Consider the following 27,144-nt stretch of genomic DNA (forward strand, 5'->3'; position numbering starts at 1 on the left):
CTTGATCATCTTGTGGTCGTCACCGTCATCACTATGATCATCACTTGCTCCATCACTTGGCATGTACTAACCTTATTAAGTCTACACACTTAGTATTCAGGTTAGTATTAGGTTTTCATCAATTATCCAAAACCACACTAGGGCTTTGACATGGCCAGACGCAACTCACCCGACCCATCACTATTTTCAATCAGTCATGCCAGCAGCCTCATGCGCACCCCCGCTCGCGTTCTACCAAGCCCCCACCACTGGTGACGCACTTGAGTCTTTGCTGGAGCATCGCCGCACCCCCATCCGCACGTGGCCAGCTCTATGTGAGCTACCCTCGATTAGTCCATCACTCCTGCTTGATCTCCACATCTTGTTTCCTTGCGTGAAACTCTGAGAAGTTGGATCAAGCCTCAAGGTGTCTCGTAATGGGCCAAATCTTCTGGCCCAAGTCTAGCCGTAAGGGTATAGGGGTTTATACCCCCACAGCTAGTCCCCGAGCTCCATGTATTATGATGTAACACACCGTCTTGAGCTTCTTCGACCAATAAGGCTTGACGTCTTCGACCAGCAAGAGAGTCGCCCAAACAGCTACAACGGTGTTTTAACAACTCAAAGACAGTTGATCAACATCGACACCGAAGAAGCAGGTTGTTTGAATAATACATGGTGCTCTTAAACAAAAAAGATTTCTTTTCTGGTGAAGTGTGTCCACTTTACATTTTTGATAAGTAAAAACTTTACAAAAAGCAAGCAAATTCACCGCAAGGTGAAGTGTGCCCACTTAGTCCCCAATCCTGGTAGTAGGTGACATAGGCACGTGGTGCCAAGGTCTAAAAAGAAAAGTCCACGTAGAAATTTTGATGTTGAGATGCATCGCCACATGCATCGTACCGATGTAGTCCCCGAGCTTACTGGAAGGCGAAGTATGAGCCTTGTAGCAAGGTCTAAAAAATTAAAATTATCCCGTACAATTGAATGCATAGTCAACTCGCAAGTAAACAACACCAATCCTTTGCTTCAAAAGCAGACTAATCAACCAGCCCCTGAGCATACCGTGCTCGGTAATCGCTACAGCTCCTAGGCTTAATTAGGCAGACTAGTCGGCCAGTCCCCGAGCATACCGTGCTCGGTGGTCGGTACAGTCCCCAGGCTTAATTGGGCAAACTGGTCGGCCAGTCCTCGAGAATACCGTGCTCGGTGGTCGGTACAGTCCTTAGCTTTTTGGATGAATCCAAACAGACTTCTTAACCTCAATAAATCACTTATTTCAATTTTGAAAACATCATATCCCTTCATTAATTGGTGACATGACGAGGCGTCCGACCATCTTGTCAGTTCGGCGCATGAAAAGGGATGCCATCTGACAGTAGTGTCGTTCATCACACGGACCGAAAAAAGGAAAACCATTAATCATTAAAGAATCTGCCAAATTTACTGCAATAGAAATTGAAAACCGAAACGCCATTTCTGCCGCATAAACCGCACATTTCCCTAGGAGTCGGGAAGTGGAGGAGGTGTTTCCTATGTTATAAAGGGCCGAAAGGAGTAAAGGTAAAACTTCACCGAGAAGTTGCCTTGTAGCCTCTCGCCTTCGTCTTCCTTGCTCGCTCCAAGTGTGCTAGATCCAGTTTGAGCTTTCTTGAGCGCAATGGCCAAGAGCGACTCAGAAAAGAGGGCCAAGATGATGGCGAAGGAGTGGAAGAAGTCCCGGTGCACTCTCAACTCCCTCAAAGACCTCGTCGAGATGGGATTGCTGCACAACCAAGAGCTTGGTGGCTGGAGGGCGCCGGAGGGAGAAAGCTATCCTGACCCCCGAGCTAGTGAGATCGTAGTTTTTGAGGATTTCTTTTAGAGGGGATTTGGGGTGCCGGTGCATCCATTTCTTTAGGGTCTTCTTCTCTACTATGAGATTGGGATTTACAATCTGCACCCAAACTCAATTCTCCTTGTCGCGACTTTCATTCATCTTTGCGAAGCCTTCGTCGGTATCAAACCGCATTTTGATTTGTTTCGGTACCTATTTTGTTTGAGGAGGAAGGGAGCAGTTGGAAGCTCTAAGATTGCTAGTGGAGTATACCTCAATCTGCACAACGGGATGAAAAACCGCTATCTCAGATGCCCCTAGAACAAATCCCTTACTGAATGGTATAGGAGGTGGTTCTATATTCAAGAAGAACCAGGGAGCGCCACGTTCTGCGACGTTGGCTACATTCCAGAGAACAGAGCCAGTTGGACAGACCGACCAGAGTATGCTATCAGGTGGAAGAGCTGATGAACCTGATCGAGTGGTCTCGTTTGGACGGTCAAGGCGTGGTCGGCAACTTCCTCAGGCGACGAGTGCTGCCATGCCAGAGGAGAGTCCACACAGCCTATGAGTACCAGGGGAGCCAAGACTCGACTAGGATGCACAAAGACAACCTGGAGAAGCTGGAAGTTCAGCGACAGATCAACGAACTATTCAATCTTGCTGACAGCAGCTTTGTACGCAGCAACAACTGGATGCATGCATACAAACTGGGTCGACCAGCTCCGAAGGTAAGGAATTACTCATCCTGTAATTTTGCAAATTGTTGTTCTCTCACTCTAAAATCTTATTGTTGTCGCCTTGCAGTTCGGAGACATTGACCGAGCAACAGTGTATGTATCACTGGCGCCCGGTATGGAGCACCCGGCGGGGGTGGACCCGCCGATGGACAACGCTGCTCGGTGTTACCGATACACCAGCAGCGAGGAGGATGATAGTCGACCGGCACCGACAATCGATGATAGGGTCACCGGTAAGAGACCAATGGCCAGAGAGCCATCTCGAGCAGGAGCAGCGCCGGCTGGATCGTTGCAAGGACCCTCAACCGAGCAAGGCTCGGCTTCGGGGGCCCGGGCGCCGAAGCGTCAACGACTGCTCTGAGTCATTGATGATGATGATGAGGAAGAGGAGGCGGCCCCGACCCTAGTCTACAAGCCACGAAGCCGCTCGGAGGTGGTCCTAGCAGAGGGTGGACGGGTCACCGAAGATCCGCCCACTCCACACGCCCCTGCTGAGCAGGCGCGCCCGGGCAAGGCAGAAACACAGCGACGGTGGCTGGTTGCGCCAGGCGGAGAGTCTTCTCTACGTCGCACAGGAGTTCCAATCTATAAGTAAAGGGAAAAACAACTATGTTTTTTATGATGTTAGAATTCCAGTATTTTATGATTTGATGGAATTTGCAGTGTTGCCTTGGATGTTGACCCCAGCACCGCTTTGGGCTCGAGCTGTTTGAGCCGACCACCATGGGGCAAACCACCGCAGGCCAACCTGCCCCAAAGCAGCCTACTACTCAGCCTGTGACTGCCCCCACCGTTTAAGGAGTTGCTGCGAACACTCCGACTCGGGAGGAGACCGATGCGGCTGTCCCGACCAGGGAGGAGGGCGCCGCGACTACTCCCCCCCCCGAGCAGTGGATCAGGAGAGGAAATCATAGCTCCATCCCCTATTCGGGTGGAAGAGCCGCCCGTCGAAGCCAGAGCGCCGGAGGGCACACCCGACCTTGGGAAAAGGCCGATGACGTCCTCACCTATGGTGGGGAGAAGCATCCAGGACGAGGAGACCCAAGCGATCTCCAACGACAAAGTGGAGGAGATCCAGGGGTGCCCCCACAATGGGCGCTAACATATTTATGTCTGCCACCAGCGTGGGGACCACTGGGCTAGCCATGAGGAGATCGTCGAAGTCGAGGAGGTGGAGAGAGTAGAACGAGCCGCCAAGCGGCTTGTCAATGAAGTTAGGGTAAATGCCCTTCCAAAAAAATATACAGTTTCATCGCAACTTTGTCATATGTTTATATGTGTTTGTAATCTGCAGGATGCAATGAAAACGGCAAAATATTATAAAAGATGTTTCGACCGAATTGAAGGGATTGTGGCCGAGAACAAGGCCCTGACATCGGAGGTGGACCGCCTTCGGCTAGACGCCGAGAAGGAGGCCAAGGAGAGGGCTGCTCAAGAGGAGCGAATGTTGGACCTGTCTCAGCGACTACCCAAAAAGGATCACGAAAGAAAGAGTAAGGCTGGGTGTTGGCACCAACTGTGATGCGCGGTGTGGTTGGGTCTTTTGGTATAACATTTGCTGTTGCAGGTCTAGAGGAAGAAAAGGAGCGCCTCCGGAAGGACAAGAACCAGTTCGACCAGGAGCGCGCTCGCATGCTAGAGAGCGAGCAGAAGGTCGGAGAATAGCTTAAGATGAGGAACCAGGAGCTAACTGGTAGGATCAAGTTTGTCAAGATGAGTGAAAACTCTTTTATTTTGGTAGCCTGATATTGACTTCGCTTGTTTTAACCTTGTCATAGTGCTCAAAGCTAACACGAAGAAGCATCTTGAGGACCTAGTGAAAGATCGGGACTTAGGGAAGAGCAGGTGTCTCCAAATCTAGAATGGAGTGGCCCCGGTGCTCGATCTCATTAGTTTGGAGCTCCCCGAAGACTAGTCCCGTGTACAGAGGCAAAGCCCGATGGAAAAAGCGCAGCATGCATGGGGTTGGCTTCAGCAGTTCGTCAAGGACGCTGGGGAGTACGTCGGGGCCCATATCTTGAGTATGGTACGTGCTCACTACCCCCTGATTGACCTATCCTGCCTGGAGGGAGGGTACCCCAAGGAGGTTGGTCCAAGGAGGCAGATGACCTTCGTGTCAGTCTGCTGGACTTGTCGTCGACGGTGATCGGTGACATCAACCTCTGCGGGACGTCTACTCCCCCTAACCAACCAAGTTCAGAGAGGCCGAATAGGGAGTGGTTGGAGGCGTCTGCTGTAGGGGATGGGCAATCAACACCTGTGGTCTCGACTAGCCAGGCACCGGTGGCCCTGACCTCTTCAACGGCACCGGAGGCCCGTGTCGGCGAGCAACCCAAGCAGCAAGCCCTAGTTTAGTTTGTAGGTTTAGACTAGGAACCGCCCAGAGAGGCTTTTATTGTAAACTTTGCTTGGAATGTTTATAATAAAGCTTAGATTTGTAAACCATGGTTTTTAGCGCTGTGAATGACTTATGAGAGTGATGTATCACTGAATGGAGGTTGTCGAGCACTCTGTTTGATTTCATTGCTTAGTATGCCGGGAACAGAGAAAGTCGTTCTTGTCAAATGTTCTGTATATAAAAAGTTACAGAGCAAAAAAACCAAAACTTGTTATTATTCATAAGGAAAAAGATACAAGTAAAGTGTACTGCATCTAGGGGTAGAACCGCCGTAGTTTATCTATGTGCCAAGAGTTAGGCAGACTTGTTCCATCTGGATAGGCCAATCTGTAGGAAGTAGGCCGTGTGACCTCCACGACCACGAAAGGACCTTCCCATGGGGTGGACAGTTTATGCATCCCTTCCTGACTTGTTTTCCACTTGAGTACCAGATCATCGACCATGAAAGAACGCTCTTTGATGTACCTATTATAATATCGTCGCATAGCTTCGAGGTACTTTGCTATATGGACGCAGGAATCTAACTGTTTTTCCTCTGTGCAATTGATTTCAAGTTCTCCAGCATGGTCTGCTGAAGATTGATCGAAATGTTTGACTCTTGGAGATCCGAATGTTATGTTAGTAGGGAGGACTGCCTCAGCCCCATATATCATGAAGTAGGGAGACATGCCGGTACTCCGACTAGGCTGTGTCCAGAGACCCCAGACCATGGCTGGTAACTCTTTCATCCACCTACCTGTTCCTTTGTTGTTTTCCTTGTACAATCTCTTCTTTAAGGCGTCTATGATCATGCCATTAGGTCGCTCGACTTGTCTGTTTGCTCGAGGATGAGCTACCGACACGTACTTTATGACTATGCCTCTCTTATCGTAGAAGTCCCAGAATGTAGTGCCGGTGAACTGAGTACCTAAATTGGTGATTATGCTGTTAGGAATCCCAAATCGGTGTATGATCTGATTGAGGAATTCTACTGCCTTTTCTAAAGTTGCTTTGACCAATGGATTCGTACTCGGCCACGTTGTGAGACGCGGGGAAAAGGATTCTAAGGACGTAACGTAGTTTGTCCTTGTTTGGTGAAACGAAAAGGATCCCTACGCTGGCACCATTGATATTCAAGGACCCATCAAAAAACATTAACCAGTGGTCGGAGATATCCGGGGTAGACGGTGCGTTGAGGTCTGTCCATTCTGCGATGAAATCTGCCAGGGCTTGAGACTTAACGGTCATACGACTCTAGAAATCCATCGAAAAGGAGCATAGCTCCATAGCCCATTTTACAATTCTGCCATTGGCGTCCTTGTTGCGTAGGATATCCCCCAATGGGAAACTTGTAGTTACTATGATTCAGTGGCCATCGAAATAATGTTTCAACTTCCTGGAAGTGATTAGGATAGCGTAGATTAACTTCTGTATCTAGGGGTACCTGGTCTTGGACTCATTTAGAATTTTGCTTATGAAGTATAATGGTCGCAGGACTTTGTAGACGTGGCCTGGTTCGTCTCGTTCTACTACAAGCACCGTAGAAATGACTCGATCAGTTGCAGCAATGTAGAGGAGTAGGTCCTCGTTAGGTTGAGGCGCAGTAAGGACTAGGGGGAAGTGAGGAAAACTTTGAGCTACGTGAATGCAGCGTCGGCTTCCTCTGTCCAGGCGAATTTTTCGGATGCTTTAAGTAGTTTGAAGAAGGGAAGCCCTCTCCTAGTCGAGATATGAATAGGCTAAGAGCAGCCATGCATCCTGTGAGTTTCTGTATGTCCTTTACGTTTTTGGGTGGTCACATATCGAGCACTGCCCTAACTTTCGAGGGGTTTGGGCGTATGCCGTCGCGACTGACGACGTTACCGAGTAGTATTCTGGAAGGGACCCCAAAGATGCATTTTTTAGGGTTAAGCTTCCACTTATATCTATTTAGCGCTTTAAAGGTTCAGTCGAGGTTGTTGATCAGAGTGCTGGCATCTGTGGTTTTGACGACAACGTCATCGACATGAGCTTTGACAAGGTCGTCGCGTATTTCATCGTGGAGGCACTGCTGAATGGCGCGTTTATAAGTAGCTCCAGAATTTTTTTGTCCAAAGGACATGGTCGTGTAGCAGTATGCCCCAAATGGAGTAATGCAAGAGGTTTTAATCTAGTTGTCCTCTTTTAATGAGATATGGTGATAACCAGAGTAGCAGTCAAGAAAAGAGAGTAATTTGCATCCGGCCGTTGAATCGACGACCTCGTCTATGCGAGGGAGACCGAAAGGATCTTTAGGACAGTGTTTATTGAGATCGGTGTAGTCAACGCACATTCTCCATTCATTGTTCTTTTTCCTTACAATGACCGGATTGGCCAGCCAATTGGGATGATACACTTCCTTAATAAACTCGGCTGCTAAAAGACGTGTAATTTCTGTCCTAATAGCCTCCTTTTTGTTGCGAGTAAACCGTCATAGTTTTTGCTTGATTGGTCTTGCGGTCTTCGAAACATTCAAAGAGTGCTCGATCAGGTTCCGGAGGACACCGGGAATGTCTGCGGGTTTCCATGCGAAAACGCTTACGTTGTCCCTCAGAAATCTGACGATCGTGTCTTCCTATTTGGCGTCCAAGTTGGCTCCGATGAGAGCTATCTTCTCGGGGTCGCTATCAACCAGTCGGACTTCCTTGTGTTCCTTGGACTTGATGTTCTTTCTTGTGGTCTGTTGTTGGGGTACCTCGAGCTCGTCGGATGGAGCTTGTGCTGCTTGGGACACGGTTTCTGCCATCCGGATTGAGAGGTCAATGGGTTTGGCTACCTTGAAGCTCTCCTCCTCGCAAATTTATGTTGTGTAAACGTTGCCCCTGATGGTTAGGACGCCCTTCTCGGTTGGCATTTTGAGGACCAAGTATGAATAGTATGGAACTGCGATGAACTTGGTGAGAGAAGGACGACCCAAAATGGCGTGGTAAGTCCCAACGAAGTCGGCGACCATGAAATTTACAAGTTCTGTGCGAAAGTGGTCTCGTGTTCTGAACTGCACAGGTAACGTTATCTAGCCGAGAGGAATTGAGCTTTGGCCCGGTAGGATGCCCCAGAATTGGGCTTTGCATGGTTTCAGTTGCGCTGGGGTTAACTTGAGAGCAGGCAGGCTATTGCAGAATAGGATGTCGATGGAGCTGCCACCATCTACGAGCACACGCTTGAATCTAACGCTGTTAATGCATGGGTCCATGATCAATGGAAAACGTCCTGGCTCCGGGATGGCAGCCCATTGATCCTGTCTCCTGAAGGATATCTCTTGGTGAGACCAAGGAGGAAACTTTGGGTCAACAATCAGACCATCAGAGCTATCCACATTTAGGCAGGCTCTCTTGAGGAGTTTCCTCTCCTGCTTGGATTCGATCGAAACCTTTCCTCCAAAGATGGAGTGGACTACGTCAGTTGAGTTGACGTATTGATGGCGCGGGTCTCTATCCTGGTCTTCGTCCTCATCCTCTTGGTTGCGCCTGTCGTGTTTCCCTATAGTTTTGGTGGCGTCGCCTTGAATGACCTGCTGCGTGTAGATGCTCTTGAGGACACGACATTCCTCCATCGTGTGGTTGGACTTGGGATGAAGTTGGCATGACCCTTTCAAGGTTTTGTTGTAATCTTCTTGATAATCTCGTCGACCAGTGAAACGCTTGACTGTGTTGACCTCGTGATCATTGTCGCGAGGTCGTTTGCCTCTGAAATCATCATGGTGGTCGCGGCACCTATCCCACCCTCTCGGTGGTCGCGGTTGTCGTTGCGCCAAAGGCTTCGGTTGTCGAAACATCCATGGTTGTTGTCCCGTCGGGAAAGCTACTCGTTTTGTTGGGTTCCTCGCACGTCTTCTCTGATGAGCTTTTCTGCGTCATCGGTGTTGGCGTAATTCTTGGTCGTGGTGAGGAGTTCAGCGACCGTGCTCGGCCTCTTGCGCAGTAGCTTACTCCTCAAGGCTTCGTGAAAATGAAAACCTTTGATGAAAGCCGAAATAGCCTCATCGTGGGAAATCTTCGAGATCTTGAGGCGCATATCCGAGAAGCGTCGGATGTAATCACGTAAGGGTTCATTTTTCCAATCCCGTATCCTCTCGAGATCATACTTGTTTCCCGGTTGCTCACATGTGGCGATGAAGTTGTCGATGAACGCCTGCCGCGGTTCTTCCCATGAGTCGAATGAATTTTCAGGTAAGCCAAGGATCCACTGGTGACCAGCTTGGTTGAGGATGTCCAGGAAATAATTTGCCATTACATGCTCGTCCCGTGTTGCTGATCGGACCGCGATCTCGTAAAGGGTGATCCAGTTTTTGGGGTTCTGCTTCCAGTCGTATTTTTTGAGCTTCTCGAGTTTGAAATTGCACGGCCAGACAACTTGTCGGAGATGTGAGGAGAACTATTTCAGGCCGGGAGGGCAGTGTTCTGCATCGTACGCGATGCGGCGCATGTTTTCGTGTGTCGCTCTGTCGTTGATGCGTCTGTTGATGCGCTCGCGGGCGTCCTTGTGAGAGAGATTCTGCCAGAGATCACGGTTCCTTCCCTGGTCTACCTCCTGGTCGTATCTGTGCTTCTGATCGCGGTTGCGGCCAGCGTCCCGACCACGGTTGTCGCGATGAGCTACCTTCCTGTGATCGCTGATGGGCGAGCGGCTGCGGCGATGCGGATCAGGTCATGGTGAAGCCCGACTGCGGTGGGTCTGGTCGAAAGTAGCCTCCGTGTAGGAGATGGCTTGGACCCTTCTGAGGATATCCGCTGTTTGTCCCATGGTAGTGATTAGGTGCACCCATATGCTGGTTCGAACACCCTGGTATTCTAGAGTGTCTTGGAGTCAGTCAAGGTTTGCCATGGCAACGGCTACGTTAGCGCTTGGGGTCTTGAATACTTGCTGGTCACCCACCATGTCTAAAGCATCGTCGAGGTTGTTTGGGGTGAGCTGCCGTTGTTCTTCATTCGCCCGTCGTTGAGCGCGATCATCATTGCGTTGTTCGCACTGCTGTCTTTGCACATCGGTTTCACCGTCGAGGACTAGTTCGTCGTTGCTGACATTGAATACCAGATCTCCTCGTCAAGGTGGAAAAACTGGGAAGCGGGGGAAACCCGGGGGTATGGTGGAAAATCCAAATCATAATCTTCGTCCTTAGTGTGTAGGACCTCGGTGGGGACGGAAACTGTGCTTGAATTCGTGGTGGCGGTGTTGTCCTCTAGCAGAGTTTGGACAGATACCATATTGACGAAGTGACGTGCAGGGTGCACGGGTTGTTGTGGTGACAGATCCATCTCCCTAAATAGTCACCGAGTATAGCGCGAGACTTGGTCGGCCGCGTTACTTAGGCCCTGAGGGAAACTCCTGTTTGGAGGGGTTGTCTTGAACTGAACAGTTCGTCCTTCGAGGGTGGTTGTTATCGCCAAGGACGTTCCCAGCTGTTCGTGTGTGGTGGCACGAGTTGGTCGAGGGGAGTCGAAAAAATCTAGTGCCACCGCTCGAGCGGTCTGGTCTGAGATTGAGTTCACCAGGTCGGAAACCTCAGAGAGCCTGTGGCTGGCGCGATCAATAGCTTCAAACAAGTCGCAGTCGTCGACTCGTTTCCCCTCATAACGGTGGAGCGGAGGGCGAGTCGTCGGTGTAGCCGATGACATTATCGAAGCAGAGGTGGTCATGGTCGACATGGTTGGGATCACCACCTTTGCCGCTTCAGATCGGATCTGGTTGTCTTCCAAGGTCATGGTCGTGGGGCCACCGGCGTGAGTCGTCCAAGTGATTTGGCCGACGGTGAACGTGAGGCCTTCGGCCACGGCAACGGAAGCGGGGATGACGGCCATCTTGTTCGTCTGGAGAACTGTACGCACACCCTCTACGTGACGCGTCACTGTCGACGAAAGCTAGTCGGCAGTCTACCTTGGGGTATGCCCACGGTAGTAGTTTATCGGCAGACATGTGCGCAAGCTACGAACTCAATGGTGATGCAAGACACAGACAAGGGTTTTTATCTAGGTTCGGCCGCCATGTGGGCGTAATACCTATGTCCTGCGTCTGATTATATTAATCTAGGATGAGTTGAATTGTGTTGTCTAAGGGGGGTCCCTTGCCTCTCTTTATATAGTCCAGAGGGCAGGGTTACAGATCTGGAAACTAATCCTAGTCGGTTACAATTGCCATAGATAATACGATATCAATTCCTATTCTAACCGACTAGAATTATGTTTGATCTTCACTTCTTGTTTCCTTGCGTGAAACTCCGAGCAGTTGGATCAAGCCTCGGGGTGTCTCATAATGGGCCAAATCTCCTGGCCCAAGTCTAGCCGTAAGGGTATAGGGGTTTATACCCCCACACGTACCCATCACAATCTCTTCTCCGGAGTACCGCACAATCTCCTTGCGTGCTTCGACGGAGTCACAAGCCACCAAACCGTCTAGGAGGTGGCAACCTCCAAGAGTAACAAGCACCACCGGTTTGCAACACGAACACCTAGTGCCACTCGATGCAATCTCTCAATGCCACGCACTAGAATCGCTCACTCACATAATCGGATGATCACTATCAAGCATATGTGAGTTGGAGGCTTTACTAGCACTCCCCAAGCATAGACACTAAGTCCCAAGAGTGCTCAGCACTAGCCAAGGCCGGCCACCACTTCTATTTATAGCCCTAAGGGCTAAACTAGCTGTTACCCTTCACTGGGCAAAAGTCGTGCACATCGGACGTGTCCTAGTTCACAACGGACGCGTCCGGTATTGGCCAGGCCAGCGTCCGGTGCTCTCGACCGTTTGAAAAATAATCGTTGCTGCCAACAAGTGTTCTCCTGAGACCACAGCACCGGACTCACAAATTGGTCACACCGGACGCGTCCGGTCCAAACCGGACGTGTGCACAGAGAGCTTCGTAGAGTAACACCACACCGGTGCACACATCGGACGCGTCCGGTGTAGCACCGGATGCGTCCGGTCCATACCTGACGCATGCGCAGAGAGCTCTTCAAACTGAGTTAGCACCGGACGCTCACATCGGACGCGTCCGGTCTAACATCGGACGCGTCCGACCTCACATCGGACGCATCCGGTCTCACACCGGACGCGTCCGGTCCATACCAGACGCGCTACACCGGACGCTCAGGGTGTACTGTTCCTGCGTCCGGTGCTTCACAAAAAGCTGATTTTCACTGAAATGATCTCCAACTTCTTCACTTGCTTCCATGTGCCAACATCAACGTGTGACAACACTTGTGCAAGTGTGTTAGTATTTTCACAAACATTTTTTCAAGGGAGTTAGCCTCTCAAACTTGCCACGCCACTCGATCCTAACACGTATGCAAAGTTAGATCGCTCAAGTGGCACTAGATGACCGATATGCAAACAAGTTTGTCCCTTTTGATAGTACGACCATCTATCATAAATTCGGTCATCATCTTCTCTACACACCTATGACCGGTAAAATGGAAAAGCCCTAGGTTATATCTTTGCCTTGCGCTTTCTATTCCAACTCCTCCAATGTTGATGCAACACATGCACCAACCAATCACCAAATGATATGATACACTTGATATCATCACGTGACCGTATTGGTTCATCGATCTTGACCTCACTTGCTCTTCACTGTTGCTTCGGTCCATCGGCGCCAAGTCTTGCTCAAGCTTCACCGTCACACGCGGTCCCTCGCTTCAAAGCCTTCCGACTTGCCCTTCACTCTTGCAACCGGTCCATCAAGCCAAGCCTCATCTTGATCTTCTCCACCTTGGTCACATGACTCCATGTCATGTCTCATATGTAATGAGCTCCTCTATTATCACATAATCACCTGTGGACTAATCTCCTGTGTATCTTACATAAACACTATTAGTCCACCTAAGTTGTCACTCAATTACCGAAACCAGACAAGGACCTTTCACTCGCGCGGATAGATACGCGCGCGGGGACTCCGTTTACGCAGTTTGGAAATATACCAAGTGGATTTAGCAAGTTCTTAAAGAGGCGTTTTTGTGTTTTTGCCAAAATAATAAGAATACCAAGTGGATTTGAAGAGTTGTTGGAGCTGCTCCTGACGGGAAAAATGTGAATGCATATGGTTTTGCCACAAACTATTACGTTCGTTCACCAGCTCCTTACAAGTAATTGCAACCTGTTTCCAAGATAAAATGCATCATACATGCAATGGTCCCTTGTCAGCTGGCATCAAAATTCTCTGCAACGTTAGTGCTGGCCTGCTGGCGAATTGGGGATCCGTGTCCCTTGAGAACATCGCATAGTGGCGACGACTGACGATCGAGGAAAAGATCGATTGAGGCGACACCAATCACTAACGGACTGCAAGTCTGCCAAATCAAAGCGCGCGCACACACATGAATGAGCATGATACTGTGTATGTGAAATCATTACGTCGCGATGGCATCTGCCTGCTTGTGCAACAACCTTCCAGTCGTCCCTGAGCTCTGGCTACTACTTCTGCAACCTTCTAATAGTCCCTCTCCCTAGCATGTATACATGGCAGCTTGGTGCTATGCCCAACGTGCCTCTCCAAGGGCAAGTTTGCCCCCAAGCCTTGGTAATAACCTCTCCTTCCTATCCTTGCTAGATCTCACCAACGCCAGTCTCACTGGGAGACTAGCAAGACAATAAGCACAAGGTACACTATCGTGGGAGAAATTGTGTAGCATAAAGAACAATATAATGGAGGGGTTTTTTTCCGAAAGACGGCAAAAGCTTTATCGGATTTTTATTAGATAAGGAAAAAATAAATAAATAAAAGTGATTATAGAATTACAAGAACAAGACTACACTCGTGACTGGGCACTAGCCCCTTACTGCAGCAAGAAAAATCGAGACAAAACAATATAATAATGGAGATCTGGGGTTTAGAGATTTACATATCTTCTATTAGAAAAAAGGAGTTTAAGCCACAGGATGGACACGAACTAATCTAATGTGCATTAAGGAAGACTAACCATAACGTGAAGTGAGTAACCAGCCATCGGCAGTCGTAGAGGTCGTAAACATAGCACCACACCTCCAATCCACTAGTGCCACCTTCTAGCACAGCCTGTTCTTGATCTGGAAGATGAAAGAGAGAAGAGGTGGCCTTTAGGCTGATTCGGCACCCTAATAAGGATAGGTCAGTTTAGCGGTGTTTGGATACACGGACTAAGTTTAGGAGGTGTCATATCATATATCACATCTATTGTCATATGGGATGTTTGGATGCTAATAATTAATAAACTAATTACATAAGTGATGACTAATTCGTGAGACGAATCTATTAAGCTCAATTAATTTATCATTACCATATGTTTATTGTAGTACCACATTGTCAAACTATGGACTAATTAGGCTTAGTAGATTTGTCTCACAAATTAGTCTTAATCTATGCAATTAGTTTGATAATTAGTCTATGTTTACAATAGTGTCCAAACTCCAAACATGTTTATTATAGTCGATGTGACATATGGATTAAATTTTAGGAGGTGGAAACCAAACATCCCCTTAGTTTAAGAACGAATGGACGCTCTTTGTGCATGTGTTGGATCACACATGTAATGGTCTTCTTCTTGTTATATACTCTCCCCCTTCCAAAATAAATATCATATATATTTCACGTTAAACAACTTTAATTAAATATATATTAAAAAATATTAATATTTATGGTATATAATTAGTATCATTAGAAAAATATTTGAGTCTAATTTTTTAATAAATTTATTTAAAGACATAAATATTGTAAGTATTTTTTATAAATTAAGTCAAACTTGTATTATAAAAGCTAAAAAGCGACAATTAATTTGTGACAGAGGGCGTATCCAGGAATAGAAGCTGTTGGACAGAGGAGTATATACGTACATGATCCATTGACTTTACGACTCAAGTGGGGCCCTCTCGCCTGGCGGACGTGGTGCACGTCGGCCGGTCTGTCAGGGAAGAGGCAGCTGGCTAGCCCACCGTACGTAGCAGCAGCTTTGCATTGCATCGGGGCATCGTGCAAGGATCAGGGTCTGCTGCTAGTAAGCTTTAACATAGTACGGCCGGATCGGCCGTGTCTTGCCATCCTTGCTGATGCATGCAGGCAGTGGGGTGTTTCTGTTCCCCACAAGAGCATCTCGATCGATCTCTCCCATACGCCGATACGCGTCCTGCTCATAGTAGGTCGGTCCATCGGACACGACGGCGGACACTGTACGTTGTTCAGGGACAATGATTCGTGCATCATGCATCGTATCCCAGTGGCACTATATATTGCCGAGGAGCGCGATCCCACGGAAGGCTTTTCATTGGCGTTTGCCTACCATCGATCACCATCAACGCGTACAAGGATCTCTCATCTTTTCCTCCTTTTTACTCCTCTACTACCCACCACATCTATTATTTTGAAAGTCTATAGACTAAAGTAACATGGGCCTTGTTTAGTTCCCAGATAATTTTGCAAAATTTTTCATATTCCCCGTCACATCGAATCTTTAGACGCATGCATTGAGTATTAAATATAGACGAAAATAAAAACTAATTGCACAGTTTGGTCGGAATTGACGAGACGAATCTTTTGAGCCTAGTTAGTTCATAATTGGATAATATTTTTCAAATACAAACGAAAGTGCTACAGTGTCGATTTCCCAAAATTTTTCGGAACTAAACAAGGCCATGGCTAGCCAAGTTTAAGAATCCACATATATCTACCCTTTACCCTTATTTTCCAACACCATTTACTGATCTCTCATGAGGCCACGTCGCCATCTATTTGCTGCCGTCCGATTGTCTATCAACGACCCCAGCGCACCTGCTCATGCTTCTAGGCTTCTCCGGTGATGGCACGTACCTATCCGGACTGAGATTAAGCCTTGTTATTTTAGATGTTCGTAGAGCAAGATAACATCACCGGTCAACAGTCAAGTTTAGAACCGGCAGTGGATGTTACTCTTATCTTCATTTACATCTTAAGTATTTTTAAGGTTGGACTATTTGATTTTGAACTAATAATTTTTCTCTAATATATAATTGTAAAAATTTTAAACCAAGATATCTTTATATGTCTACTGATCTAAAGATTAATTAAACGATGCTCCTCCCGTTCGGATTTGGTTTCATATTATTTTTAGCTTATTTTCTGTTTATGGCACGAGGACTCTTGATCCAATTGGGATAGGGGAAAAAAGAAAAGTTATGGGCTGAATCTAACTCAGAAGTCTAACACGAGTTTAAAACAATTTTAGACCGAAACAAGCGAATAGTTGGGCTCGACTAAAATCCAAAATGACCAAAAATTTTGTCTTTTTTATTATTAGAGAAGAACAAGAAGAAGAAGAAGAAGAAGAAGAAGAAGAAGAAGAAGAAGAAGAAGAAGAAGAAACTACAAATTATGACTTTGATTTTTCTTTTGCCTCCGATTGACATCTAACTAAATAAATAAAGCGGAGCAAAATAAACAACGTAATTCTTATCCTTTTATATTTGACTATTAAGAGTTCTATTTAGAATACTTAGGATATGAGGAATCTATTTATATTAGGACACCTACTCTATATTGGTTTAGGTGCAAGTTATTCTAACTCGTATGAGCACGGGTTATATATATAAGTCTAGATAAAAGAAACTCTCTATCATTCGGTAGTTAGAGAAAGACAGACAAAAAAAATGGATGGATGAAAAAAGATGCCTGCCACTTTATTATTAGGTATAAATATATATAATTAGGTAATAGAGATATATATAGATTTGATAACTTTTTTTCTCCCAATGCAACGCACGGACATTTTTGCTAGTAATATAACTGAGCGAGGGTAGTCTTACATACGTGCTGAAAATGATGTACATATTTGGTTACGCTAGGACTTTAAGTTATATTTGACAGTATAGGGTACGGTAGAGAGTTAGAATCCGACTGTAAAACCCAATTTCATTATAAATATAAGAGAAGGACTGTTGTTATAAGTGTAATGGCATAGTGACAGGTTTGCGGAAGCACAATGGCATGTTGCCAAGACCCTAGAGCAGCTGGTGTGTTGGTAGTGATGCCTCGAGACATGAACTTCAGCTGAGCCTTGTTAATAAATATCGTATCTTTGGTGTCATTTACTTATATGTTCATCTCGGTAGATTCAATCAACGCTTTCGCATGTAGAGATTAGCAGACAGTTAGAACAAAATATAGCTACAGCGTAGGGGGGGGGGGGGGGTGATGTGTGGTCCAAAGAAGCATCTCCGAACTCAAAACTCAAAAGCGAACATATGCTGCGTCGTCATCGTGTAGTCGGCGAAATCATGGATCGCATCTGAAACCACGCCTCATGCCAACCTTAAAGTGCACACAAAAACAAAATTTAAAAGCGCTTTATTTATGGACCTAATTAAACCACTGTCAGACAGTGACTGTAGGAAGGGATCCCTAGTGTCACAAAGCGAGCTTAACAGACGAACATGTGTGAAATGATGTTCTTTTTTCGAACATATTGTGTGAGAGATAATGTCACGTGCACTAATCAAACCTTTATTTCGTTTTTGATAAATAGTTCCACTGTTGCCTCGCCCTCTAGCTCGAAAGGGAAACCAATTATCGTTCCATGTGTCACTGTCTCCAAGGTATATATCTGAAGTGCTGTAGTGGTCCTAAGGAGAAAAACAACATGAAGATATTTTTCTTTTTTTAAAAAATGGCAATTCCGGACTCTACAGTTGCACACAGCAAATTTTTACAAAGTTTTCAGCTCAATGGCTGACGAATGGTTGTTTCCTATGTGTTCAAAAATGCGGGTGTGTAACGCCTCATTCATATTGGGTCCCCGTATGAGTGAGGATCCTGGAGACCCCCCCTCCCTCTATTTTTCTTCTCTATAATACAATGGAACATAGTTCTCCTACAGTTTCAAAAAAAATGGCTGACAAATAACTTAGAGGGAAAAGCACACACAAATATAGAAGAAAATCAAATCCAAAGTCTAGCAACATTTGTTTTTTGTGCCATCCATTTTGGTGAGCACGCTCAAAGTAAGAGTCTCCAATTGCTTTGTTGGCCAAGTGAACCTTCTCCCTTGTGTCCTTGTACCACGAGTCTATAAACCACAACCAATATGCTCACCAAGATGTAGCATTCATAAATGAAGCATTTTGTGTTTTATCAAACACAAAGAACAAGATCATTATGTGTACACCAAATTATCCAAATAACAGCAACAAGTCTGAAAAAAATTAGTTTTCTTTTCACCCTCCCAATGTCCATCGGACAACTTCCAAGCATGTGGACAATGGATGTAGATGATGGGGTTAACCCAATAGGCAGGGGTGGAGGACCAGCATGGCGAGGTATGGCTTATGCCATACCTTGTGTCTACCACGTATACCTTTTACTACTTGTTTTGCTTTTAGTTTCTATTTTGCTACTCGTAGAAAAGGTCTTTAGACTATCAAAATAAGACAACAATAGGTCTAGTCAATAGTGCACACAACATAAAAGCGTCTCTCCAGTACCTGTAACTGTGGCCGTTGGCAAATAGAATCGTGACATGCTTTAATCCGCCACACTTCAAGTTTAATCCATCCTCCTCCACTGCCACTAGGTATATAAACAATGTTCAGAATAGTCTTGTTGAAACAGATCTTAGACATAAATAGGATCTTAACATAGTCTATACTTGATCACTAATGTGCTTAGGCTTTGTTTAGTTCCCAAAAAATTTCAAGATTCCTGGTCACATCGAATCTTTAGACGCATGCATGAAGGATTAAATAAAGACAAAAATAAAAACTAATTACACACAGTTTGCCTGTAATTTGTGAAATGAATCTTTTGAACCTAGCTAGTCTATGATTGGACAATAATTTTCAAATACAAATGAAAGTGCTATAGTAGCAAAAACCAAATTTTTCGCGAACTAAACAAGGCTTTAGCGTGAAAATTCATCTTAGATACTAACTAGAGCCTGAAGATTCCATCGTTGCCTCGGAGGATTTGGTTTAGTTGATGTAGATGAAGTAGATCCTTAGTCTTCACCAGATTAGGGCTTGGCACTCCTACTTGGTTAAGAATTCATAGTAGATCTATAGCAATAGTACCTGGTCAATGGTAGACACTCCTAACAAATCAGATTGGTGTGTTTTTGGGGAATTCTTATGGTATCACCTCCTTATATATGCACCGTGGGCTCAAGGACCGCACACTAGTAGACTTAGGGTTGACACTGATCATGTCAAAGGGTTATATGACAAAATAGGCATCATTTGGTGGCTTACTAATATGTTAGCCTGAAATCACATTTCAACAAGTCTTAGTTTTATGGCAATAGAAAAAGAGGTAATTGTTCATTTCAATGACAAAATAAAACTTCCAGCTATAAGTCAAAATCCTCTCAGGTAAATTGCCCATCTTTAATATAACATCTACCTTGACGTACCAAAGGAATAATTTTATCTTAATAGCGAGCTTCAACATCCAATTGATTATTTTAGTAGAAGGGTTAACCAGATTTGTGAAGTATAGGTACATTGACTATATATAATGAGAGTTGACTATGATCATTTTGGTCCCACTAAAAAACAACCACTCTCATTAAAATTTATACATGTTTGATACTGTTTCGAGCCTCACCAAGTTGGTTAAATTTGTTGAATTTCTTATGTCTTAGTCCAAATCCTAAAACCCTATGTTTTTTTTTAAACTCCAAAAACATTGGCATTAGCAGGGTTAACCAGATTTGTTAAGTATAGGTACATTGACTATATATAATGAGAGTTGACTATGATCATTTTGGTCCCATAAAAAACAACCACTCTCATTAAAATTTATACATGTTCGATACTGTTTCGAGCCTCACCAAGTTGGTTAAATTTGTTGAGTTTCTAATGTCTTAGTCCAAATCCTAAAACTTTGTGTATTTTTTAAAACTCCAAAAACATTGGCATTAGCAATATATCATTGTCTTCCAAACTACTACTGCTAGATTTGTCGCACCCAAGCAGCTCATTGTTTTTCAAACCATTATTTAAGCAATATATCATGGTCTTTCAAACTATCCACAATTTCTTTTTCATGACAACATAATGATGAATAAGAAAATTACAGTCATCCAAACAAATGTTGTTCTGGACAACATAGCATGCATGTATGGCTTTACATCATGGAGAATAGGTGAAATCAAATAAGCGAAAGTGTAGCGTGTTGAATAAAAGCATCTTAGGGGGGATATGTCAAAAGTCAAGTGACACACATGATGGTTTTTAAATTTTCTCTAACTTAAAAAGGTGTGAAGTAAGGCCCGTTTGGTAGGAATATTGTATTGTTTCTTGAAAATTGTTATGCATTTATCTAATTGGACTTATGTTTCTTGGGAAATTGTTTGGCAAATTATGGTTGTTTGTGTTTGTACCATGAATTTTTGTAAGCTTTCTACATATTGTGAAAGTGGAATTAGAAAAAATCTTGACAAACAAACCTTTATTACATGGTCAAAATATAATTTAATGGCACACTTATAGATGTACAAAAGGCCCATGGCCCATGGCTCAAGGTTTTGGCCCGACCCAATAGTTGTTGGGCCTATGCCGTTCTGGCATGACTGTGGATGGAGCCGTGCTTGGGCCACCTCCCTCGACCTAGCATGCCAGTCCAATCTAGTCCTAAATAATGGTCGGCATGACCTGGCCAAAACTCTCACATGCCCAGCCTCTGTCATCGCTGCTTGCCATATAAATACCCCCACTTGGCTCTCCCTCCTCCGTTCAGCTTAACCCTAGCTTGACGCTGCAAAGTAGTTCTCTGTCACAATTTCTCATCTCTCTATTGACCCTTCCTCCTCATCTTCTCCCTTCATAGCTCTACTCGCACCTCTTAATATCCTAGAGCAGAGCACCCCATCGTCGTAACAGCTCATCTCTAACGATCAACCCCTCCTCCTAGGCTCCTCCCTTCACAGCTCTACTCGCCTAGTCTCCTTGCTGGATCAGATCTACAACCATCAGCCCATTACTTGGCTAGGCCCATGTCGTGCCGTGTCGGGCAGCCCATTGGGCCATCTATAAGCACACCCGTGTCTACTATAGGAGAAGACGAAAAGTGAGATGATGACATATATATATACATCAAAAAGAAGGTTTCGACATTCCATGGCACGAGGAACCCACTTGCATAGTACCCATGAGCAGTAGCAGCAGGCCAGCCGCGCGCGAGGAATGGCGAGGGCCTTCTGGTAAAATCAACATCCACGCTATCGTATAAAGATATCCATATATCACAGCTTAGCAGCCCAAGCAATCACTAAGATCACCACTGCCCACTGCCATGCTCACTCCCCTCTTCTCAGCAGCCATGGAGCCCCAGCACGGCGAGAAGGAGCTCCAGTTTCTCCTCCTCCCCACAACCACACCTCTGAACGCTGCCTTCCTCCATTCCCCCGGGCCACCGGTCGCCAGCCCCTCTGACCATCACCACCCGCAGCTGGACCTGAGCCTGTCCATCAGCATTGGGCCACCGACGCCACGGGCAGCAGATCGTCAAGGACGAGACACTACGGCTGCTGACCGGAGCAAGAGGGTGGCGGCGTCGGCGGACGTGCAGGCGCTGAAGCAGCAGGCGGCGGAGCAAGCCCGGATGGCGTCGGCGGAGCGGGCGTACGCGGAGCGCGTGATGGAGCTGGCGCGGCGGGAGCTGGAGCTGGCGGAGCGGGAGTTCGCGCGGGCGCGGGCCATCTGGGAGCGCGCCCGCGGCGAGGTGGAGAAGGTGGAGCGCGTCAAGGCCATGGCCGCGCGCCGGATCGCCGCCGGCTCCGCCGCCGCGCTCGAGATCACTTGCCACGCCTGCATGCAGCGCTTCCACCCTTAATAAATCAGCACGCCATGCATGTTGTCGTCATAGCTACCGTGACTATATAGTGTACTACTAGTATTACATTACATTAGTTGGCTGTTAAGACCTTTGTTTATGAGTGTTTTTGTGCCATCAGTTAATGCAGGCTTCGATCGCATCATCATATATTGTCAAAAAAAAAAAGATCGCATCATCATAGATAAAGGGAAAAGACAGATCGAGAGCAGATCAATGTTCTTCGATCTCTTGCTTTCTCGCACAATTAATACATACTGCATCGTTTGAGCTTGAGCCAGCCTAAAAGGAGAGCGAAAGGGAATCTAGCCAGCAGTTTAGCTTTAGCTAGTGGTGTACAATTTGGAAGGATAAGTTGGCCTCACTGTTGGCCGCTTTTGCTTGCGCAACACATGCTGCTTTGCTTGCTTCTTGATCTGGGACCTCTTACAAAGAATTCAGAGTGGTTAGTTTGTAATTCGTGAATTCTGTCTGTGTTTTATATGAAATATAAAGTTTCATTCCTCACTCGTGGGGATGAAGCTGGATATTCTTCCGTTATCTTTAAAAAAAATAAACAGATAGGAAATCCGTCTTTCCAAACTTAGGATCGGACTACCTTAGAGTTAGAGCTGCCGTGCCATATCCATCGTGAAAGCAGGCCAGATCTGGACCATGCATGCTTGATCCAAAGCATGAAAGCATGCATGCCAAATACGTACGGCAGACAGTAGTGATAGTCTGATAGACAATCAGACAGTGAAGGGTGGATAGCAGCCCTGTAAAGATGGTCACCCAGAGACGAGCAGGAGTAGGGGCAGTAAGCGTCAGCAGATTCCTGCACGGTTATATTCCTCAGCCATCACTCTTACCCATGAACAGCTGCGGCCTATACAAGCTGAAAGGGAAGAGACACAGCTAGACATGGCACGCACAGTGTGTCGATGCTGCCAATTCCAATACCAGGCCAAGATGTCGGCACTCCATCGGCACAAAGGATCTTACTGTGCCGCTACAGCAAGTTAATTTTCCTTTTTTTCATTTCTTGCGTTGGTCCTGGGTTCTGTATTTAGGCGTAGTTCAGGCTTCGGTGATGTCATCGTGCATATTATCTCTGTTCAATCAGCAGCAATGTTTTTTTTGTTTGCTTTTTGACAACCAACCATTTTGAAACTCTGCCAAAATTCATTTCATAATTTATATAGAGGAAGAGGCGCATATGTTAGCCATAATTCAGAGCCAGGAGAATGTCTGGCTGCCAGTTCCAGTATGTATGATCCAACAAATGATTGGTGTGCAATGCTTATGCATGCTGGAATCAAAGGAGGTTCCCCCGGCCCTCTCATTGCTTTGATCCAGACCAGGCATGATGAGGTGATGAGCAACCTCTTAGAAAGTAGCCTACCGACTCGGAACAACCGAAACATCGCTAGCAAAAGCCAACCCATGTGCCCTGCCTTTTGCAGCTGGGAATCTTGTCCTCAGGCATCACTTGATGGTGTCGATCAGTCCAGGTTTCTTTCTAGCTTGAGCCTGAACAGGGATACTCTTTGTACTGCATCCTTTACTGGCATATTGTCTTGCAAACAATATTCTGTCGTCATGCATGGTTGCTGTCAGATTACAGGCAGCATAACTGCTGCCAATGTTAGGCTTCATATTTAGTTATATATGAGTTTATTAACAATAACAATGGCAATCACAGTACAGACTGTAGAGATGACGATGAGCAACATCAAAATGGGCTGTTGATCAATGTTCATATGTCCACGTACGGTATGGCAGCAGCATGAATGTGCGTACTGCACACCCAACGAAAGCATGCATGCATATAGATGATCCAAAGCCGGGAACTTGACAGACATAAGCAAACAGAAGATGGAGTAGCAGGTACATATAGCTATGGTCTCGCTCTCGCAAGACAAAAGGAAGGGAACAAAGTAGAAGCAGATGGATGTCCTGTGCCCAGATCGACAAGGACGGATACACTGCACGGACGACATGCTACGTTCCAATTCAAAAGTTTATGTCTTGTGCAGATAAGCTGAATAATCCGTATGCAGTGTAGACGTAGGCGCCCAATAATGTTGATCATGAGGGTGAGCACACAACTATTGCAAATGGCCATTTCATCAGGGGCAGTTGATTTGATCGTCCAGAGAACAGATAGTCCTCGCCATTTTTCTGGCATTGGGAGGCCATTGACAAAAGATATTACTCCATAACTCCATTTGATTGAGATGGGGCGAGCAAGAAGAATTTTAATTGGGTTTGTACGCTACTCGATGTCCGTAGTCCGGACTGCTAGTGAGAGCGAAATGACATGCTTCTGGCAGGCATGGTTGAGCAATGGGGCTACCAGTCCAGCTCCAGCACCGAGTAGAGGGGTCCCGGCCCGTGGTCACTCGTAGTCGTGTCGTGGGCACTGCAAGTCAGCAAGTGTAAGCTCGGCTCCCGCCTCCCGGCATGTGCTGTGCAGTGTTAGCTTCAACTTGTGTCACTGTGTCAGTCCAGCAGCGTCCGACGATATATACAAGTGGTGTGGCGCTGAAATCCTTATCCGTAACCTCACGACAAACAGACGACACAAACAGAGACGAGAAATTGACTAGCCAAGAACTGAACTATTCCAATAGCTAGCAGGTAGAGACAGGCAACGAGGAAGCCAATAATTATTCAGGCGCCCGGTCATCCATCTCAGAACACAGATAGGCAGATAGCTAGTATATAATTCGATTCTGAAAGGAATGCGAAAACCTGATGATGGAAGACAACAATGATAGAGTTCCCGGCCAGTTGATCATCTCCTCGATCGATCTCCATCCATGGACAGCTAGCGCAAGGCGACTGTAAGTGTATGGTCTTTGAGAATCCAAAGAGCGAGGACTGCCTGAAACGATCTCTCCATGACTCCATCCTTTAACAAGTTGTTGCCAAGCCATATATAGTGGAGTGTCGGGTCGTCTCGTCGGCCGATTCCTGGAAGAGGAAGCCAACAAGGAGAAAGGAGGGAATTTTGAAGGCGGCAGGAGGGAACACGAGAAACTATTCCGCCGCCTGTTCGCCACCTGGACGACGCACTGCATCCAGCATCGCGACGCGGTGGTGGTGGTATGCTGCCGTGCTGGTGCTCCCAGCTTTCTACCAGGGCATGGACGCACGGTGGATGGTGCTGGTGCCGGTGAGAACCAGTCCAATTGTTTGATATGCTCCCTCCGTCACCAAAAAAAAAAATTAAATCTATCTTAAGTTGAGTTATTAAAAAATATACCAATATTTATATTTTCAAATATGTATATTATAAACATATGATTCATACATAGTCTAATGATACTTGTTACTCGTCGTAAATATTAGTATATTTTTTATATATTTAGTCAAATGTAATATTGTTGACTCCTCCAAAATATGAGAGTTCCATTCTTTTTCGGATGGATCACTACTACAATATAGTTTTTGGGATATGAGTACCTTTTTACTTTTAGAGGCAGGCAAGTCATCCATCTGTAACAAGTCTAAGACTCTAACCAAAGGTCATTAGAGCATCCCAACCGTTTTGCATAATTGGTTTGGCAAATGAGAGAGTTTGCCAAGTCTCAAAAAAAAATATGGTAAAGGTGAAAAGAGGCAATCTGCAATGGTTTAGCATCTATCACTTGGCAAAAAAAAGAAAATTATGGACCCACATAATTTTTTTGTCGAGCTTTTCTCCTCACCGCGCGTCAGTGAATATTCGCGGCAAATTTATTCCCGCCGAGGCGCTGAGGTAGCGGCGTTTGTGCATGGCCGCTCAGAGTTTGGCGGTTGGAGTCTTTGCCGGCAAAAACGATCCGAATGGCATTGATGGAGTACCCGACGTTGATGGAAGACCGATAGGCAAAAACACAAACAATTGGGAGGGCATCGTTGGAGTACCTAGTGTTGATAGAAGACCGATGGACAGTTCACAGGAAAGTCTGCCGGCGGGATGTCGCCAAACTCGCGCGACCTCAACCCGTAGCCGCGCGCGGACTTCGCGCCAGTTTTCCAATGCCAAGTGTGAACAGGCTTGGCATATATGCCAATTCTTTCCCTCTTTTTACTAAGTTAATAAAATTGCAAAATCCAAATGCCAAACCGTTGGATAGGTGTTTTTAAGATTTTTTTTTGCAAATACATGAATGCAAAGCCTATTTGCAAAACGGTTGGGGATGCTCTTACTGATTGCTATTTACAAAGGTGGTTAGAATGCCCATCTCTAAAAATTGATTAACGGATGGCTTTAGGCTCCGAAAATTGATTTTTAGAGACACTTGGATCCATTAATAGTTTCTAGAAAGCCAAAAAACAAAAAATCAAGCGGTTCGAACATGGAAATCGGTCTTAAGAGGCTCCGCCTCTGTTAATGGTTTCAGAAAACAAATAATCAAGTGCAATCCGCCTCCATAGGGTACTAGAAAACAAAAAATAAAAAAAATAATCATTTCTCAAGACTCAAATCTGCGGACCAATGATTCAACAATAACATCTTCTTACCATTACATCACACAATCAATTGTGAGTACATATATGATTCTATCATTTATATAAATATTTTATAATCTTGTATGGACTATTTTGTTTATTAAGTGAATTCAAATGAAAAAAGTTTTCATTATAAAGTTTTAAATCTTGTCAAACACTACCACGGATGGGGACGAGGTTCCCGATCGTCAGGTTCAAGATAATATCGAATTTGGTCGGAAGCGACACATCGATCCGACTTTAGATCACAAAGACTCGAACCCTGCAACTTTAGCTCCACGTCTCCTCTGGTTATCAATCGTGTCACAATCCAGTTGACCTTGCCACGAATGCTAATCCCAGCTGTGAATCGAAGAACACAAGTAAGAACAAGATAAACACAACTCGAATTGAAGTGACATTACAGATATATGATTAAGCACTTAAAGTTAGGGTCTCGCAAGCCGATAATGGTGACTGGACAGATTGACCTAAAGCAAAACTAAAACCCTAATATAGGTGGCGGTTACTGATTATATAGTCTAAGGGGTGTCCAAGGACACCTCTTCACATCCATAAGGTGCCCCAACACATTACAAGGTCCAATGACCCAAAAGACAGCGATGTAGCACCATTATGTCAAATTCTTTCAACCATTCCTATTGACTCCGATGAAATTTAGGTCTAAAACCAAAGTCATTGGTTAGCTTATAAAATTATCTCTCCATCCATATATGGATCATCGAAAACAAAGTCCAAATGTGTCCTATAAGTCTGTTTTATCGAAGACTGGTCTTGAAAGTTGAGGTAGACTCGAACTCGAGTTGGACTGGGCCTCCGGCTTGGCGTGGACGCCCTTGATGGCTTCCTAAGGGGATGGCCAAGGAGGAGGATGTACAAGAGCTTCCTTGGTGGGTTCACCATCTCCTTGAGGCGTGCTCCCACTTGGACTAGAGTCCCAAGGATGAAAAACAAGCTGACGATGTAC

The 27,144-nt window shown here is 45.8% G+C and overlaps 1 protein-coding gene across 1 annotated transcript; it reads left to right on the forward strand.

Annotated features, from left to right (window-relative positions):
* On the forward strand, positions 20,983-21,942 carry LOC8059581 (protein indeterminate-domain 16). The gene has a single exon (XM_002452099.2). The coding sequence runs from the start codon at positions 21,156-21,158 to the stop codon at positions 21,693-21,695; it is 540 nt and encodes a 179-aa protein (XP_002452144.1). The 5' UTR covers positions 20,983-21,155; the 3' UTR covers positions 21,696-21,942.

The sequence above is a fragment of the Sorghum bicolor genome, chromosome 4 (assembly GCF_000003195.3).
Source record: "Sorghum bicolor cultivar BTx623 chromosome 4, Sorghum_bicolor_NCBIv3, whole genome shotgun sequence".
NCBI lineage: Eukaryota > Viridiplantae > Streptophyta > Magnoliopsida > Poales > Poaceae > Sorghum > Sorghum bicolor.